General features: G+C 42.9%; 1 protein-coding gene across 1 annotated transcript; it reads right to left on the bottom strand.

Moving 5' to 3' along the window:
- Positions 1-4,584: 4,584 nt before the first annotated feature.
- Positions 4,585-18,934, bottom strand: LOC118383543 (gamma-crystallin N-B-like). The gene is made up of 4 exons (XM_052464281.1): positions 18,856-18,934; positions 9,182-9,430; positions 6,856-7,001; positions 4,585-5,037 (listed from the first exon to the last, which is right to left on the bottom strand). Exons 1-4 carry the CDS (start codon positions 18,874-18,876, stop codon positions 4,902-4,904), a joined length of 552 nt encoding a protein of 183 aa, XP_052320241.1. The 5' UTR covers positions 18,877-18,934; the 3' UTR covers positions 4,585-4,901.
- Positions 18,935-19,149: the final 215 nt, after the last annotated feature.

Below are 19,149 nucleotides of genomic sequence, written 5' to 3'. Positions count from 1 at the left end.
TGGCTGGTGGAGCCGGTCTAAGGTAGAAACCACTGAAGAAGAGACAACTGGCTGGTAGAGCCGGTCTAAGGTAGGAACAACTACAATCACAAGGCAAGACAAAACATTTTTCATAACAACAGTTGGGCGAGACCAAAACAAACATGACTAGAAATATTGTGAATGCATAGAATGTACAGTATACAATTGCATTTAATCCTTCATACTGTATCCTACATGTTCTATGTTGTAATGTGTCCCTGTATGTACCAATTCCTCACCACACATGAAATTCCCAACCTGGAAGTAAAAGTCAACAGAATTTAATTCAAATATGGTCCTTCTGTAGCTCAGTTGGTAGAGCATGGCGCTTGTAACGCCAGGGTAGTGGGTTCAATTCCCGGGACCACCCATACGTAGAATGTATGCACACATGACTGTAAGTCGCTTTGGATAAAAGCGTCTGCTAAATGGCATATATTATATTAATTGAATTGGTAAGAATTGTTCAGAACCCGCTTTTGGGATCAAACGAACACTAGGGAAAGGCCTGAGCTATCACCCTACAACACATGATACTGTTAATCCATTCATCAACCGAGAAAGCATTACACTGTGTGTGTGTGTGTGTGTGTGTGTGTGTGTGTGTGTGTGTGTGTGTGTGTTACTGATTATTAACCGTTTAAGTGTGTTGATGTTATTATTGTCATGCAGACCATTGTCCATAAAGTCACGTGATGGTGGAACTTCTCCTATATTCAATGTATAGGTAAATGTACAGGTACAATTTCACTGTGAGGTCTACTACACCTGTTGTATTCAGTATTTCACTGTGAGGTCTACTACACCTGTTGTATTCAGCATTTCACTGTGAGGTCTACTACACCTGTTGTATTCAGCATTTCACTGTGAGGTCTACTACACCTGTTGTATTCAGCATTTCACTGTAAGGTCTACTACACCTGTTGTATTCAGCATTTCACTGTGAGGTCTACTACACCTGTTGTATTCAGCATTTCACTGTGAGGTCTACTACACCTGTTGTATTCAGCATTTCACTGTAAGGTCTACTACACCTGTTGTATTCAGCATTTCACTGTGAGGTCTACTACACCTGTTGTATTCAGCATTTCACTGTAAGGTCTACTACACCTGTTGTATTCAGCATTTCACTGTGAGGTCTACTACACCTGTTGTATTCAGCATTTCAATGTAAGGTATACTACACCTGTTGTATTCAGCATTTCACAGTAAGGTCTACCTACACCTGTTGTATTCAGCATTTCACTGTAAGGTATACTACACCTGTTGTATTCAGCATTTCACTGTGAGGTCTACTACACCTGTTGTATTCAGCATTTCACTGTGAGGTCTACTACACCTGTTGTATTCAGCATTTCACTGTAAGGTCTACTACACCTGTTGTATTCAGCATTTCACTGTGAGGTCTACTACACCTGTTGTATTCAGCATTTCACTGTAAGGTCTACTACACCTGTTGTATTCAGCATTTCACTGTAAGGTCTACTACACCTGTTGTATTCAGCATTTCACTGTGAGATCTACACCTGTTGTATTCAGCGTAAGTCGATCTAGTATGGTGCCGCTATGATAGGTCAATCTAGTATGGTGGTGCTATGATAGGTCGATCTAGTATTGTGGTGCTATGATAGGTCGATCTAGTATTGTGGTGCTATGATAGGTCGATCTAGTATGGTGGTGCTATGATAGGTCGATCTAGGATGGTGGTGCTATGATAGGTCGATCTAGTATAGTGGTGCTATGATAGGTTGATCTAGTATAGTGGTGCTATGATAGGTCGATCTAGTATGGTGGTGCTATGATAGTTGGATCTAGTATAGTGGTGCTATGATAGGTCGATCTAGTATAGTGGTGCTATGATAGGTCGATCTAGTATAGTGGTGCTATGATAGGTCGATCTAGTATAGTGGTGCTATGATAGGTCGATCTAGTATAGTGGTGCTATGATAGGTCGATCTAGTATAGTGGTGCTATGATAGGTCGATCTAGTCTTGTGGTGCTATGATAGGTCGATCTAGTCTTGTGGTGCTATGATAGGTCGATCTAGTATGGTGGTGCTATGATAGGTCGATCTAGTATGGTGGTGCTATGATAGGTTGATCTAGTATGGTGGTGCTATGATAGGTCGATCTAGTATAGTGGTGCTATGATAGGTCGATCTAGTATGGTGGTGCTATGATAGGTCGATCTAGTATAGTGGTGCTATGATAGGTCGATCTAGTATAGTGGTGCTATGATAGGTCGATCTAGTATAGTGGTGCTATGATAGGTCGATCTAGTATAGTGGTGCTATGATAGGTCGATCTAGTATAGTGGTGCTATGATAGGTCGATCTAGTATGGTGGTGCTATGATAGGTCGATCTAGTATAGTGGTGCTATGATAGGTCGATCTAGTATAGTGGTGCTATGATAGGTAGATCTAGTATTGTGGTGCTATGATAGGTCGATCTAGTATGGTGGTGCTATGATAGGTCGATCTAGTATAGTGGTGCTATGATAGGTTGATCTAGTATGGTGGTGCTATGATAGGTCGATCTAGTATGGTGATGCTATGATAGGTCGATCTAGTATGGTGGTGCTCTGATAGGTCGATCTAGTATAGTGGTGCTATGATAGGTCGATCTAGTATGGTGGTGCTATGATAGGTCGATCTAGTATAGTGGTGCTATGATAGGTCGATCTAGTATAGTGGTGCTATGATAGGTCGATCTAGTATAGTGGTGCTATGATAGGTCGATCTAGTATGGTGGTGCTATGATAGGTCGATCTAGTATGGTGGTGCTATGATAGGTCGATCTAGTATAGTGGTGCTATGATAGGTCGATCTAGTATAGTGGTGCTATGATAGGTCGATCTAGTATAGTGGTGCTATTATAGATCGATCTAGTATGGTGGTGCTATGATAGGTCGATCTAGTATAGTGGTGCTATGATAGGTAGATCTAGTATTGTGGTGCTATGATAGGTCGATCTAGTATGGTGGTGCTATGATAGGTCGATCTAGTATAGTGGTGCTATGATAGGTTGATCTAGTATGGTGGTGCTATGATAGGTCGATCTAGTATGGTGATGCTATGATAGGTAGATCTAGTATAGTGGTGCTATGATAGGTCGATCTAGTATGGTGGTGCTCTGATAGGTCGATCTAGTATAGTGGTGCTATGATAGTTGGATCTAGTATAGTGGTGCTATGATAGGTAGATCTAGTATAGTGGTGCTATGATAGGTCAATCTAGTCTTGTGGTGCTATGATAGGTCAATCTAGTATGGTGGTGCTATGATAGGTCGATCTAGTATGGTGGTGCTATGATAGGTCGATCTAGTATAGTGGTGCTATGATAGGTCGATCTAGTATGGTGGTGCTATGATAGGTCGATCTAGTATAGTGGTGCTATGATAGGTCGATCTAGTATAGTGGTGCTAGGATAGGTCGATCTAGTATAGTGGTGCTATGATAGGTCGATCTAGTATAGTGGTGCTATGATAGGTCGATCTAGTATAGTGGTGCTATGATAGGTCGATCTAGTATAGTGGTGCTATGATAGGTCGATCTAGTATAGTGGTGCTATGATAGGTCAATCTAGTATAGTGGTGCTATGATAGGTCGATCTAGTATTGTGGTGCTATGATAGGTCGATCTAGTATAGTGGTGCTATGATAGGTCGATCTAGTATAGTGGTGCTATGATAGGTCGATCTAATATGGTGGTGCTATGATAGGTAGATCTAGTATAGTGGTGCTATGATAGGTCGATCTAGTATAGTGGTGCTATGATAGGTCGATCTAGTATGGTGGTGCTATGATAGGTCGATCTAGTATAGTGGTTCTATGATAGGTCGATCTAGTATAGTGGTGCTATGATAGGTCGATCTAGTATAGTGGTGTTATGATAGGTCGATCTAGTATAGTGGTGCTATGATAGGTAGATCTAGTATAGTGGTGCTATGATAGGTCAATCTAGTATAGTGGTGCTATGATAGGTAGATCTAGTATAGTGGTGCTATGATAGGTAGATCTAGTATAGTGGTGCTATGATAGGTCGATCTAGTATAGTGGTGCTATGATAGGTAGATCTAGTATAGTGGTGCTATGATAGGTCGATCTAGTATAGTGGTGCTATGATAGGTCGATCTAGTATAGTGGTGCTATGATAGGTCGATCTAGTATAGTGGTGCTAACATGTCATAATATATTTGTCCGTTATATGTTTTCTGTAGATCCACGATCAGTAAAGGATCAGGGCCGGTTTCCCGAACACATACTAAGACTAAGTCCAGGACTTTATACCATTTACATTTACATTTAAGTCATTTCGCAGACGCTCTTATCCAGAGCGACTTATACCACCATAGAAGTGTGTTTTAGTCCACGACTTCATCTCTGTCTGGGAAAATGGCCCAGTAAGAATGGAGTGTGTTGATTAAACATAAAGATATATATATATATATATATATATATATATATATAATAGAAAATAAGGATCTTTGTATCATCATGTAAAAAATGGAAATAACACTGAAGACGGGGAAAGTGTTTTCAGTAGAAAAATAAACACGCAAATCATTTTCTGGTTCTGTCTTTTTTATATAATTTTACAACAACTGGATTAGAAGATAAAAGAAACAGTTCCATGCCCTGTGATGTAAACGTTGTTGACTACACCTCCGCCTGGTAATCCATGTATGTATGATTTATGTATGTATTCTCTAACCTGGGATGTCATCACATTCAGTGAGGTGACACGGTCAGAATGTTACAGATGCAAATGGCACGAATAGAACTATGTCATCTGAACGTTTTCCGTAAAGTTGTGCCCCTTTACTGTTTGACATCCCAGGTTTGACCCCTCGGACTAATGTCAGAGGTCACGGGGTCGTGGTTTAGAAGTAGTTGACCACCCTGCGGATGGACTGGATGTTGGGGTTCTGGGCCTGCCACTCCACGTGACTAGAGTAGTCTCCTCTCTCCACGATGTACATACGGCCGCGGAAATTAGGTTCCTCATAAAGCACCCAGCTATGGAGGGAGAGGAGAAGGAGGGGGAGAGAAGAGGGGGATGAGGAGGCGAAGGGGGGGGAGAAGAGGAAGAGGAGGAGGATGAGGAGAGGGGAAGGTAGGAGGAGGAGAGGAGAATGTAGGAGGAGGAGGAGGAGGAGAGGAGAAGGGAGGAGGAGGGGGAGAGGAGAAGGGAGGAGGAGGAGGAGGGGGAGGAGAGAAGAGGGGGAGGAGGAGGAGGAGGAGGAGGAGGAGGAGGAGAGGAGAAGGGAGGAGGAAGAGGAGGAGGAGAGCAGAGGGGGAGGAGGAGGAGGAGGAGGAGGAGAGGAGAAGGTAGGAGGAGGAGGAGGAGGAGGAGAGGAGAAGGGAGGAGAGAAGAGAATATACAGTATATAAGTCTTTACAATTTCCAGTCACACTGTATGTTAGGGATTACTGTATAATGTAGTTACCGTAGCTAATTTACTGTATAAAGTAGTTACCGTAGCTAATTTACTGTATAATGTAGTTACCCTAGCTAATTTACTGTGTAATGTAGTTACCTTTGCTAATTTACTGTATAATGTAGTTACCGTAGGTCATTTACTGTATAATGTAGTTACCGTAGTTAATTTACTGTATAATGTAGTTACCGTAGCTCATTTACTGTATAAAGTGTTTACCGTAGCTCATTTACTGTATAAAGTGTTTACCGTAGCTCATTTACTGTATAATGTAATTACCGTAGCTCATTTACTGTATAAAGTAGTTACCGTAGCTCATTTACTGTATAATGTAGTTACCATAGCTCATTTACTGTATAAAGTGTTTACCGTAGCTAATTTACTGTATAATGTAATTACCGTAGCTCATTTACTGTATAAAGTAGTTACCGTAGCTCATTTACTGTATAAAGTGTTTACCGTAGCTCATTTACTGTATAATGTAATTACCGTAGCTCATTTACTGTATAAAGTAGTTACCGTATCTCATTTACTGCATAATGTAGTTACCGTAGCTCATTTACTGTATAATGTAGTTACCGTAGGTCATTTACTGTATAATGTAGTTACCATAGCTCATTTACTGTATAAAGTGTTTACCGTAGCTAATTTACTGTAAACACTTTATACAGTAAATTATCTACGGTAAACACTTTATACAGTAAATTATCTACGGTAAACACTTTATACAGTAAATGATCTACAGTAAACACTTTATACAGTAAATTAGCTACGGTAAACACTTTATACAGTAAATTATCTACAGTAAACACTTTATACAGTAAATTATCTACGGTAAACACTTTATACAGTAAATTATCTACAGTAAACACTTTATACAGTAAATTAGCTACGGTAAACACTTTATACAGTAAATTATCTACAGTAAACACTTTATACAGTAAATTATCTACAGTAAACACTTTATACAGTAAATTATCTACAGTAAACACTTTATACAGTAAATTATCTACAGTAAACACTTTATAAAGTAAATTATCTACGGTAAACACTTTATACAGTAAATTATCTACGGTAAACACGTTATATAATTTACTTTATAAAGTGTTTACTGTAGATAATTTACTGTATAAAGTGTTTACTGTAGATAATTTACTGTATAAAGTGTTTACTGTAGATCATTTACTGTATAAAGTGTTTACTGTATGCTTATAAAATGTTTATGGATGTGCTTATAAACAGCTAACTACAATTCACAGGAGTTCTAGAGATACATTGATGAATTGAATGGAGTTGACTTGAATTGAATTGACTTGAATTGACTTGAATTGACTTGAATTGACTTGAATTGACTTGAATTGAAATGTCAACAGCAGTTGATTCAGTAGATACGTACGCTCCGTCTCCGTAGACCTTCAGAGAGTTGATGCAGTTCTTGGTCAGACCGCGTCCCTGCAGGAAGGGCACGTCATCACACACCTCAACACACTGGTCAGCAAAGTCAGCTCCCTCAAACAACTCCATCCTGTAGTGTTCTCCATGCTGGAAGAGGAGAGGAGGAGTAGGAGGAAGAGGAGGAGGAGGAAGAGGAGGATGAGAAGGAGGAGCAAGAGGAGAAGGAGGAAAAGGACAATGATGATGAAGAGGAGGATGATGAAGAAGAGGAGGAGGATGAAGAGGAGGAGCAGGAGGATGAAGAGGAGGAGTAGGAGGAGGATGAAGAGGAGAAGGAGGAGGAGGAAAGGGGGAGGAGATGGGGAGGAGAAGGAGGAAGTGGAGGAGGAGAAGATGGGGAGAGGAGGAGGGGAAGGAGGAGGGGATGAAAAGGAGGAAATGGGGAGAGAAGGAGAACGTGGAGGAGGAGGAGGATGGGGAGGAGAAGATGGGGAGGAGGGTGGGATGGAGGAGGAGGAGATGGGGAGAGGAGGAGGGGAAGGAGGAGGGGATGAAAAGGAGGAAATGGGGAGAGAAGGAGAACGTGGAGGATGATGGAGGAGGAGGAGGAGGAGGAGGAGGAGGAGGAGGAGGAGGAGGAGGAGGAGGAGGAGGAGAGGGGAGGAGGAGATGGGGAGGAGGGTGGAGTGGAGGAGAAGGAGGATAAGGAGGAAATGGGGTGAGAAGGATGAAAAGGAGGAAGAGGAGGTGGAGAGGTGGAGGAAAAATCAGAAATTACATCACTGTGACTTCAAGTTTAGGAGAAGTTCCAACAACCCTCATCTCAACAGTCAGTCAGTCTATCTGTCTCCTCTATCTCACATTGTAATGTACCAGTCAGTCAGTCTGTCTGTCTCCTCTATCTCACATTGTAATGTACCAGTCAGTCAGTCTGTCTGTCTCCTCTATCTCACATTGTAATGTACCAGTCAGTCAGTCTGTCTGTCTCCTCTATCTCACATTGTAATGTACCAGTCAGTCAGTCTGTCTGTCTCCTCTATCTCACATTGTAATGTACCAGTCAGTCAGTCTGTCTGTCTCCTCTATCTCACATTGTAATGTACCAGTCAGTCAGTCAGTCTGTCTGTCTCCTCTATCTCACATTGTAATGTACCAGTCAGTCAGTCTGTCTGTCTCCTCTAGTCCAGTCAGTCTGTCTGTCTCCTCTATCTCACATTGTAATGTACCAGTCAGTCAGTCAGTCTGTCTGTCTCCTCTATCTCACATTGTAATGTACCAGTCAGTCAGTCTGTCTGTCTCCTCTATCTCACATTGTAATGTACCAGTCAGTCAGTCTGTCTGTCTCCTCTATCTCACATTGTAATGTACCAGTCAGTCAGTCTGTCTGTCTCCTCTATCTCACATTGTAATGTACCAGTCAGTCAGTCTGTCTGTCTCCTCTATCTCACATTGTAATGTACCAGTCAGTCAGTCTGTCTGTCTCCTCTATCTCACATTGTAATGTACCAGTCAGTCAGTCTGTCTGTAATGTACCAGTCAGTCAGTCTGTCTGTCTCCTCTATCTCACATTGTAATGTACCAGTCAGTCAGTCTGTCTGTCTCCTCTATGTCACATTGTAATGTACCAGTCAGTCAGTCTGTCTGTCTCCTCTATCTCACATTGTAATGTACCAGTCAGTCAGTCTGTCTGTCTCCTCTATCTCACATTGTAATGTACCAGTCAGTCAGTCAGTCTGTCTCCTCTATCTCACATTGTAATGTACCAGTCAATCAGTCTGTCTGTCTCCTCTATCTCACATTGTAATGTACCAGTCAGTCAGTCTGTCTGTCTCCTCTATCTCACATTGTAATGTACCAGTCAGTCAGTCTGTCTGCGTGTGCCCAAGATACACTTTAGAGTGGCCAATTCACCTGAATATTGTGTGCTGGCTTGACTATTTACCTTTACACATCAGTCACACTTTCCAGCTGGACTTGGTCGGGTTACATAACGTATCTAGTGCCAGTCTTTTTAAAGCGAGTTGAGGGGCGTAAACTGTTCTACTGCTTTAGTCCTCTTCTGACTTTAACCCCTCACGTCAAGTAGCTCTTACAATGATGTTAGTGTGAAATAACTATAGTAACAACGCTGTTAAGAAGTAACCACCTAAAGCTGTCACTATGCAAATACAAAGCTTATTACAAAATGACTATATGAGCACCGTAAAACCTACAGTATTCACAAAGCCACAGGTTACCGTGGAGGCATAGGTTATCGCGGCGTCCGTTACCGCGGCATCAGTTTCCACAGCATCGGTTTACCGCGAGTGTTAGCGTTTAATCCTCACCATCCTGATAGGTCTGCAGGAGCCCATATGATCATTGTGGGCGTTCCACCTCTGGAACTCGGGGTAATCTCCGTGCTCCAGCATGTACTGCTGGCCCTTGAAGTCGGGGTGGTCGAAGCAGACGAAGGCTCCGCTCTCCACGCGGATGGAGTTGACCCGGTTCATGAATCCGCGGTCCTGGAAGTTGTCACAGTCACCGCAGATCTCCAGCTTCCTGCCCGTGAAGCATTTCCCCTCGTAGAAACAGATCTGGGTAGAATACAGACACAGAGGACAGAACACGGGACAGTTTGGTGAGGTAGAAATAGAGTCTGACCTACAGGATGGAGGATATTACTCATCTTTGTGGTCTGCGCCTGACTCCGCCCACATCACCTAGACTCTGACAACTACTGTGCTAGCTCAGGTAGTATATTTTTCAGCCCGAGTCCAGCAACTATTGGGGATACGTAAGCAGGCCAGACCGGGTCCACCAACTATTGGGGATACCTTAAGCAGGCCAGACCGGGTCCAGCAACTATTGGGGATACGTAAGCAGGCCAGACCGGGTCCAGCAACTATTGGGGATACGTAAGCAGGCCAGACCGGGTCCAGCAACTATTGGGGATACGTAAGCAGGCCAGACCGGGTCCAGCAACTATTGTGGATACGTAAGCAGGCCAGACCGGGTCCAGCAACTATTGTGGATACGTAAGCAGGCCAGACCGGGTCCAGCAACTATTGGGGATACGTAAGCAGGCCAGACCGGGTCCAGCAACTATTGGGGATACGTAAGCAGGCCAGACCGGGTCCAGCAACTATTGGGGATACGTAAGCAGGCCAGACCGGGTCCAGCAACTATTGGGGATACGTAAGCAGGCCAGACCGGGTCCAGCAACTATTGTGGATACGTAAGCAGGCCAGACCGGGTCCAGCAACTATTGGGGATACGTAAGCAGGCCAGACCGGGTCCAGCAACTATTGGGGATACGTAAGCAGGCCAGACCGGGTCCAGCAACTATTGGGGATACGTAAGCAGGCCAGACCGGGTCCAGCAACTATTGTGGATACGTAAGCAGGCCAGACCGGGTCCAGCAACAATTGGGGATACGTAAGGAGGCCAGACCGGGTCCAGCAACTATTGGGGATACATAAGCAGGCCAGCCCAGGTCCAGCAACTATTGGGGATACGTAAGCAGGCCAGACCGGGTCCAGCAACTATTGGGGATACGTAAGCAGGCCAGACCGGGTCAAGCAACTATTGTGGATACGTAAGCAGGCCAGACCGGGTCCAGCAACTATTGGGGATACATAAGCAGGCCAGCCCAGTAATGTTTTCCCAGCCCTACAACTTGTTTGGGCTCAGTAGTGTGAAAAGAGCAACATGAATATGCTCCTGTGGGTTAAGAGTCAACAGTGTTGGGGAGTAACTGACTACAAACCAATTGTAATTGTAATTAGTTACGTTACCAGTAAAAAATATTGTAATCAGATTACCGATACTTTTGAAAAAACTAGATGATTACTTCTTGGATTACTTTTAAATTCAGAAAATATGTTTACGAATGTTTTTCTCCATTTTGACTGGTTTCTCAATGAAATTCTAAGTTTAAGTTTCTTCCGCCTGAGCGAGTCTGGCTACCAATCAGAGACCACTGTGATGACACACCAACTGATGACCACCAATCAGAGACCACTATGATAACACACCAACTGATGACCACCAATCAGAGACCACTATGATGACACACCAACTGTTGACCACCAATCAGAGGCCACTGTGATGACACACCAACTGTTGACCACCAATCAGAGACCACTATGATGACACACCAACTGATGACCACCAATCAGAGACCACTATGATGACACACCAACTGTTGACCACCAATCAGAGACCACTGTGATGACACACCAACTGATGACCACCAATCAGAGACCACTATGATGACACACCAACTGATGACCACCAATCAGAGACCACTGTGATGACACACAACTGTTTTCCACCAATCAGAGACCACTATGATAACACACCACTGATGACCAAATCAGAGACCACTATGATGACACACCAACTGATGACCACCAATCAGAGACCACTGTGATGACACACCAACTGATGACCACCAATCAGAGACCACTATGATGACACACCAACTGTTGACCACCAATCAGAGACCACTGTGATGACACACCAACTGATGACCACCAATCAGAGACCACTATGATGACACACCAACTGATGACCACCAATCAGAGACCACTATGATGACACACCAACTGTTGACCACCAATCAGAGACCACTATGATAACACACCAACTGATGACCACCAATCAGAGACCACTATGATGACACACCAACTGATGACCACCAGTCAGAGACCACTGTGATGACACACCAACTGATGACCACCAGTCAGAGACCACTGTGATGACACACCAACTGATGACCACCAATCAGAGACCACTATGATGACAGCTATACATACAGCTCGGTGGAGGTCAAGCAGTTTCACATCATGTGACACACTCACCCCTCAAGCAAATGATGTTATGAAACTGCTTAAATCGACACCAATCAACAAAGCCCGGGGACTGGATGGTACCTGATGGCAGGACCGGCAGGACCGGCAGGACCGGCAGGTACTGTGCTGAGCAGCTCAGTGAGGTTCTAATCCACCTGTTCCAGTCTTTGCTGGAGCCTGGTCTGGTCCCACTGCCAAGGAAAACATCCACCATTATCCCTGTTCCCAAGAAGGACAAGCCTCGCTCTCTCAATGCCCACAGGGCTTTGAGGGCTATTGCACCACTGACACCTCTCAGGGTCTGACCATGTCCCAGCCCTCCTCTGACACCTCTCAGGGTCTGACCATGTCCCAGCCCTCCTCTGACTCCTCTCAGGGTCTGAGTAGGACCATGTCCCAGCCCTCCTCTGACACCTCTCAGGGTCTGACCATGTCCCAGCCCTCCTCTGACACCTCTCAGGGTCTGAGTAGGACCATGTCCCAGCCCTCCTCTGACACCTCTCAGGGTCTGACCATGTCACAGCCCTCCTCTGACACCTCTCAGGGTCTGAGTAGGACCATGTCCCAGCCCTCCTCTGACACCTCTCAGGGTCTGAGTAGGACCATGTCCCAGCCCTCCTCTGACACCTCTCAGGGTCTGACCATGTCCCAGCCCTCCTCTGACTCCTCTCAGGGTCTGAGTAGGACCATGTCCCAGCCCTCCTCTGACACCTCTCAGGGTCTGAGTAGGTCCATGTCCCAGCCCTCCTCTGACACCTCTCAGGGTCTGAGTAGGACCATGTCCCAGCCCTCCTCTGACACCTGTCAGGGTCTGAGTAGGACCATGTCCCAGCCCTCCTCTGACACCTCTCAGGGTCTGACCATGTCCCAGCCCTCCTCTGACACCTCTCAGGGTCTGAGTAGGTCCATGTCCCAGCCCTCCTCTGACACCTCTCAGGGTCTGAGTAGGTCCATGTCCCAGCCCTCCTCTGACACCTCTCAGGTCTGAGTAGGACCATGTCCCAGCCCTCCTCTGACTCCTCTCAGGGTCTGACCATGTCCCAGCCCTCCTCTGACACCTCTCAGGGTCTGAGTAGGTCCATGTCCCAGCCCTCCTCTGACACCTCTCAGGGTCTGAGTAGGACCATGTCCCAGCCCTCCTCTGACACCTCTCAGGGTCTGAGTAGGTCCATGTCCCAGCCCTCCTCTGACACCTCTCAGGGTCTGAGTAGGTCCATGTCCCAGCCCTCCTCTGACTCCTCTCAGGGTCTGACCATGTCCCAGCCCTCCTCTGACACCTCTCAGGGTCTGACCATGTCCCAGCCCTCCTCTGACACCTCTCAGGGTCTGAGTAGGACCATGTCCCAGCCCTCCTCTGACACCTCTCAGGGTCTGAGTAGGTCCATGTCCCAGCCCTCCTCTGACACCTCTCAGGGTCTGAGTAGGACCATGTCCCAGCCCTCCTCTGACACCTCTCAGGGTCTGAGTAGGACCATGTCCCAGACCTCCTCTGACTCCTCTCAGGGTCTGAGTAGGACCATGTCCCAGACCTCCTCTGACACCTCTCAGGGTCTGAGTAGGTCCATGTCCCAGACCTCCTCTGACTCCTCTCAGGGTCTGAGTAGGACCATCTCCCAGACCTCCTCTGACACCTCTCAGGGTCTGAGTAGGTCCATGTCCCAGCCCTCCTCTGACACCTCTCAGGGTCTGAGTAGGACCATGTCCCAGACCTCCTCTGACACCTCTCAGGGTCTGAGTAGGTCCATGTCCCAGCCCTCCTCTGACACCTCTCAGGGTCTGAGTAGGACCATGTCCCAGACCTCCTCTGACTCCTCTCAGGGTCTGAGTAGGTATACTCCCAGACCTCCTCTGACACTCTTTGTCTGAGTTGGTCCATGTCCCAGCCCTCCTCTGACACCTCTCAGGGTCTGAGTAGGATGTCCCACTGTATGTCCCAGACCTCCTCTGACTCTTGACCATGTCTGTCATCAGTCTGAGTAGGACCATGTCCCAGCCCTCCTCTGACACCTCTCAGGGTCTGATACTGTATGTCCCAGCCCTCCTCTGACACCTCTCAGGGTCTGAGTAGGACCATGTCCCAGCCCTCCTCTGACACCTCTCAGGGTCTGAGTTGTAGGTACATGTCCCAGCCCTCCTCTGACACCTCTCATAGTCTGAGTAGGACCATGTCCCAGCCCTCCTCTGACACCTCTCAGGGTCTGTAGTAGGTCCATGTCCCAGCCCTTCTTTGACACCTCTCAGGGTCTGTAGGTCCATGACACCCAGCCCTCCTCTGACACTCTCAGGGTCTGATAGGTCCATGTCCCAGCCCTCCTCTGACACCTCTCAGGGTCTGAGTAGGTCCATGTCCCAGCCCTCCTCTGACACCTCTCAGGGTCTGTAGTAGGTATGTCCCAGCCCTCCTCTGACACCTCTCAGGGTCTGAGTAGGTCCATGTCCCAGCCCTCCTCTGACACCTCTCAGGGTCTGTATGTAGGTCCATGTCCCAGCCCTCCTCTGACTTCTCTCAGGGTCTGAGTAGGACCATGTCCCAGCCCTCCTCTGACACCTCTCAGGGTCTGAGTAGGTCCATGTCCCAGCCCTCCTCTGACACCTCTCAGGGTCTGAGTAGGTCCATGTCCCAGCCCTCCTCTGACACCTCTCAGGGTCTGAGTAGGACCATGTCCCAGCCCTCCTCTGACACCTCTCAGGGTCTGAGTAGGTCCATGTCCCAGCCCTCCAGGACTTCATTGACTGGTGTGACTGTACGGTGCTGGAGTTGAATAATATATAATAATAATGTCTCCAAGATGAAAGAAATGCTTGTGGACTTCAGGATGGATTAGGTGATCATCCAAGGTGAGGAGGTAGACATTGTGGATGAGTATAAATATCTTGGTACCAACTTCTATAAACACACTGAAGTATGAAAAGAACACACAGACGCAGTCATAAAAAGAACTCACCAGAAACAATAATTCCTCAGGAAACTGTATAGTTGTATGTATAGTTGTATACTGTATGTATAGTTGTATACTGTATGTATAGCTGTATACTGTATGTATAGCTGTATACTGTATGTATAGCTGTATACTGTATGTTTAGCTGTATACTGTATGTATAGCTGTATACTGTATGTATAGCTGTATACTGTATGTATAGTTGTATACTGTATGTATAGTTGTATACTGTATGTTTAGCTGTATACTGTATGTTTAGCTGTATGTATAGTTGTATTCTGTATGTTTAGCTCTATACTGTATGTATAGCTGTATACTGTATGTTTAGCTGTATACTGTATGTATAGCTGTATGTATAGCTGTATACTGTATGTATAGCTGTATACTGTATGTTTAGCTGTATACTGTATGTATAGCTGTATACTGTATGTATAGCTGTATACTGTATGTTTAGCTCTATACTGTATGTATAGCTGTATACTGTATGTATAGCTGTATACTGTATGTTTAGCTGTATACTGTATGTTTAGCTCTATACTGTATGTATAGCTGTATACTGTATGTATAGCTGTATACTGTTTGTTTAGCTGTATGTATAGTTGTATACTGTATGTTTAGCTGTATACTGTATGTTTAGCTGTATACTGTATGTTTAGCTGTATGTATAGTTGTATACTGTATGTTTAGCTCTATACTGTATGTATAGCTGTATACTGTATGTATAGCTGTATGTATAGTTGTATACTGTATGTATAGCTCTATACTGTATGTATAGCTGTATACTGTATGTATAGCTGTATACTGTATGTTTAGCTGTATGTATAGTTGTATACTGTATTTTTAGCTCTATACTGTATGTATAGCTGTATACTGTATGTATAGCTGTATACTGTATGTTTAGCTGTATACTGTATGTATAGCTGTATACTGTATGTATAGCTGTATACTGTATGTTTAGCTGTATGTATAGTTGTATACTGTATGTTTAGCTCTATACTGTATGTATAGCTGTATACTGTATGTTTAGCTGTATGTATAGTTGTATACTGTATGTATAGCTGTTTGCTGTATACTGTATGTATAGCTGTATACTATATGTTTAGCTGTATGTATAGTTGTATACTGTATGTATAGCTGTATGCTGTATGTATAGCTGTATACTGTATGTTTAGCTGTATGTATAGTTGTATACTGTATGTATAGCTGTATACTGTATGTATAGCTGTATACTGTATGTTTAGCTGTATGTATAGTTGTAAACTGTATGTATAGCTGTATGCTGTATACTGTACGCATAGCTGTATACTGTATGTATAGCTGTATACTGTATGTTTAGCTGTATGTATAGTTGTATACTGTATGTATAGCTGTATACTGTATGTATAGCTGTATACTGTATGTATAGTTGTATACTGTATGTTTAGCTCTATACTGTATGTATAGCTGTATACTGTATGTTTAGCTGTATACTGTATGTATAGCTGTATACTGTATGTATAGCTGTATGCTGTATGTATAGCTGTATACTGTATGTTTAGCTGTATGTATAGTTGTATACTGTATGTATAGCTCTATACTGTATGTATAGCTGTATACTGTATGTTTAGCTGTATACTGTATGTTTAGCTGTATACTGTATGTATAGCTGTATGCTGTATGTATAGCTGTATGCTGTATACTGTATATATAGCTGTATACTGTATGTATAGCTGTATACTGTATGTTTAGCTGTATACTGTATGTTTAGCTGTATACTGTATGTATAGCTGTATACTGTATGTATAGCTGTATACTGTATGTTTAGCTGTATACTGTATGTTTAGCTGTATACTGTATGTATAGCTGTATGTATAGTTGTATACTGTATGTATAGTTGTATACTGTATGTTTAGCTCTATAATGTATGTATAGCTGTATACTGTATACTGTATGTTTAGCTCTATACTGTATGTATAGTTGTATACTGTATGTTTAGCTCTATAATGTATGTATAGCTGTATACTGTATACTGTATGTATAGCTGTATACTGTTTGTATAGCTGTATACTGTATGTATAAATATAGTTGTATACTGTATGTATAGCTGTATACTGTATGTATAGCTGTATACTGTATGTATAGCTGTATACTGTATGTATAGCTCTATACTGTATGTATAGCTGTATACTGTATGTATAGCTGTATACTGTATGTATAGTTGTATACTGTATGTTTAGCTCTATACTGTATGTATAGCTGTATACTGTATGTATAGCTGTATACTGTATGTATAGCTGTATACTGTATGTATCGTTGTATACTGTATGTTTAGCTCTATACTGTATGTTTAGCTCTATACTGTATGTATAGCTGTATACTGTATGTTTAGCTGTATACTGTATGTATAGCTGTATGTATAGTTGTATACTGTATGTATAGCTGTATACTGTATGTATAGCTGTATACTGTATGTATAGCTGTATACTGTATGTATAGCTGTATACTGTATGTTTAGCTGTATGCTGTATGTATAGCTGTATACTGTATGTATAGCTGTATACTGTATGTATAGCTGTATACTGTATGTTTAGCTGTATACTGTATGTTTAGCTGTATGCTGTATGTATAGCTCTATACTGTATGTTTAGCTGTATACTGTATGTATAGCTGTATACTGTATGTATAGCTGTATACTGTATGTTTAGCTGTATGCTGTATGTATAGCTCTATACTGTATGTTTAGCTGTATACTGTATGTATAGCTGTATACTGTATGTATAGCTGTATACTGTATGTTTAGCTGTATACTGTATGTATAGCTGTATACTGTATGTATAGCTGTATACTGTATGTATAGCTGTATACTGTATGTTTAGCTGTATGCTGTATGTATAGCTGTATACTGTATGTATAGCTGTATACTGTATGTTTAGCTGTATACTGTATGTATAGCTGTATACTGTATGTATAGCTGTATACTGTATGTATAGCTGTATACTGTATGTTTAGCTGTATGTATAGTTGTATACTGTATGTCGTATACTGTATGTTTAGCTCTATACTGTATGTATAGCTGTATGTATAGCTCGATACTGTATGTATAGTTGTATACTGTATGTTTAGCTCTATACTGTATGTATAGCTGTATACTGTATGTTTAGCTGTATACTGTATGTATAGCTGTATACTGTATGTATAGCTGTATACTGTATGTATAGCTGTATGCTGTATACTGTATGTATAGCTGTATACTGTATGTATAGTTGTATACTGTATGTTTAGCTCTATACTGTATGTATAGCTGTATACTGTATGTATAGCTGTATACTGTATGTATAGCTGTATGCTGTATACTGTATGTATAGCTGTATACTGTATGTATAGCTGTATACTGTATGTTTAGCTGTATACTGTATGTATAGCTGTATACTGTATGTATAGCTGTATACTGTATGTATAGCTGTATGCTGTATACTGTATGTATAGCTGTATACTGTATGTATAGCTGTATACTGTATGTTTAGCTGTATACTGTATGTTTAGCTGTATACTGTATGTATAGCTGTATGTATAGTTGTATACTGTATGTATAGTTGTATACTGTATGTTTAGCTCTATAATGTATGTATAGCTGTATACTGTATACTGTATGTTTAGCTCTATACTGTATGTATAGTTGTATACTGTATGTTTAGCTCTATACTGTATGTATAGCTGTATACTGTATGTATAGCTGTATACTGTATGTATAGCTGTATGCTGTATACTGTATGTATAGCTGTATACTGTATGTATAGCTGTATACTGTATGTATAGCTGTATACTGTATGTATCGTTGTATACTGTATGTTTAGCTCTATACTGTATGTTTAGCTCTATACTGTATGTATAGCTGTATACTGTATGTTTAGCTGTATACTGTATGTATAGCTGTATGTATAGTTGTATACTGTATGTATAGCTGTATACTGTATGTATAGCTGTATACTGTATGTATAGCTGTATACTGTATGTATAGCTGTATACTGTATGTTTAGCTGTATGCTGTATGTATAGCTGTATACTGTATGTATAGCTGTATACTGTATGTTTAGCTGTATACTGTATGTATAGCTCTATACTGTATGTATAGCTCTATACTGTATGTATAGCTGTATACTGTATGTATAGCTGTATACTGTATGTATAGCTGTATACTGTATGTATAGCTGTATGTATAGCTTCCAGGTTCGATAGCTAGCTACTCACCTTGCCTGAGTACTGCGACATTTTGTCCACCGTTTGTTGTCCACGTTTTACCCACAGTGTGAGAGTGGAAAGATGTGGATTGCCTGATATATATGGCCAATAGGGAGAGGAGAGGCTGATCACCTGATACATATGGCCAATAGGGAGAGGAGAGGTATCACGAGGTCAACATAACAATGGCCCCACAATGAAGGGGTTTAAGAAATTCTGCACCATGGACACTTTCTCTTACATGTCACACTGCTGATAGTGGACTTTGGTTTAGTGGGGGGTCCAGGACAATGGCAGGGGTGG

Source organism: Oncorhynchus keta, chromosome 15, assembly GCF_023373465.1.
Source record: "Oncorhynchus keta strain PuntledgeMale-10-30-2019 chromosome 15, Oket_V2, whole genome shotgun sequence".
In the NCBI taxonomy this organism is placed as follows: Eukaryota; Metazoa; Chordata; class Actinopteri; order Salmoniformes; family Salmonidae; genus Oncorhynchus; species Oncorhynchus keta.
The sequence above is the reverse complement of the archived record's forward strand: the minus strand, read 5'-3'. Positions and strand labels throughout refer to the sequence as shown.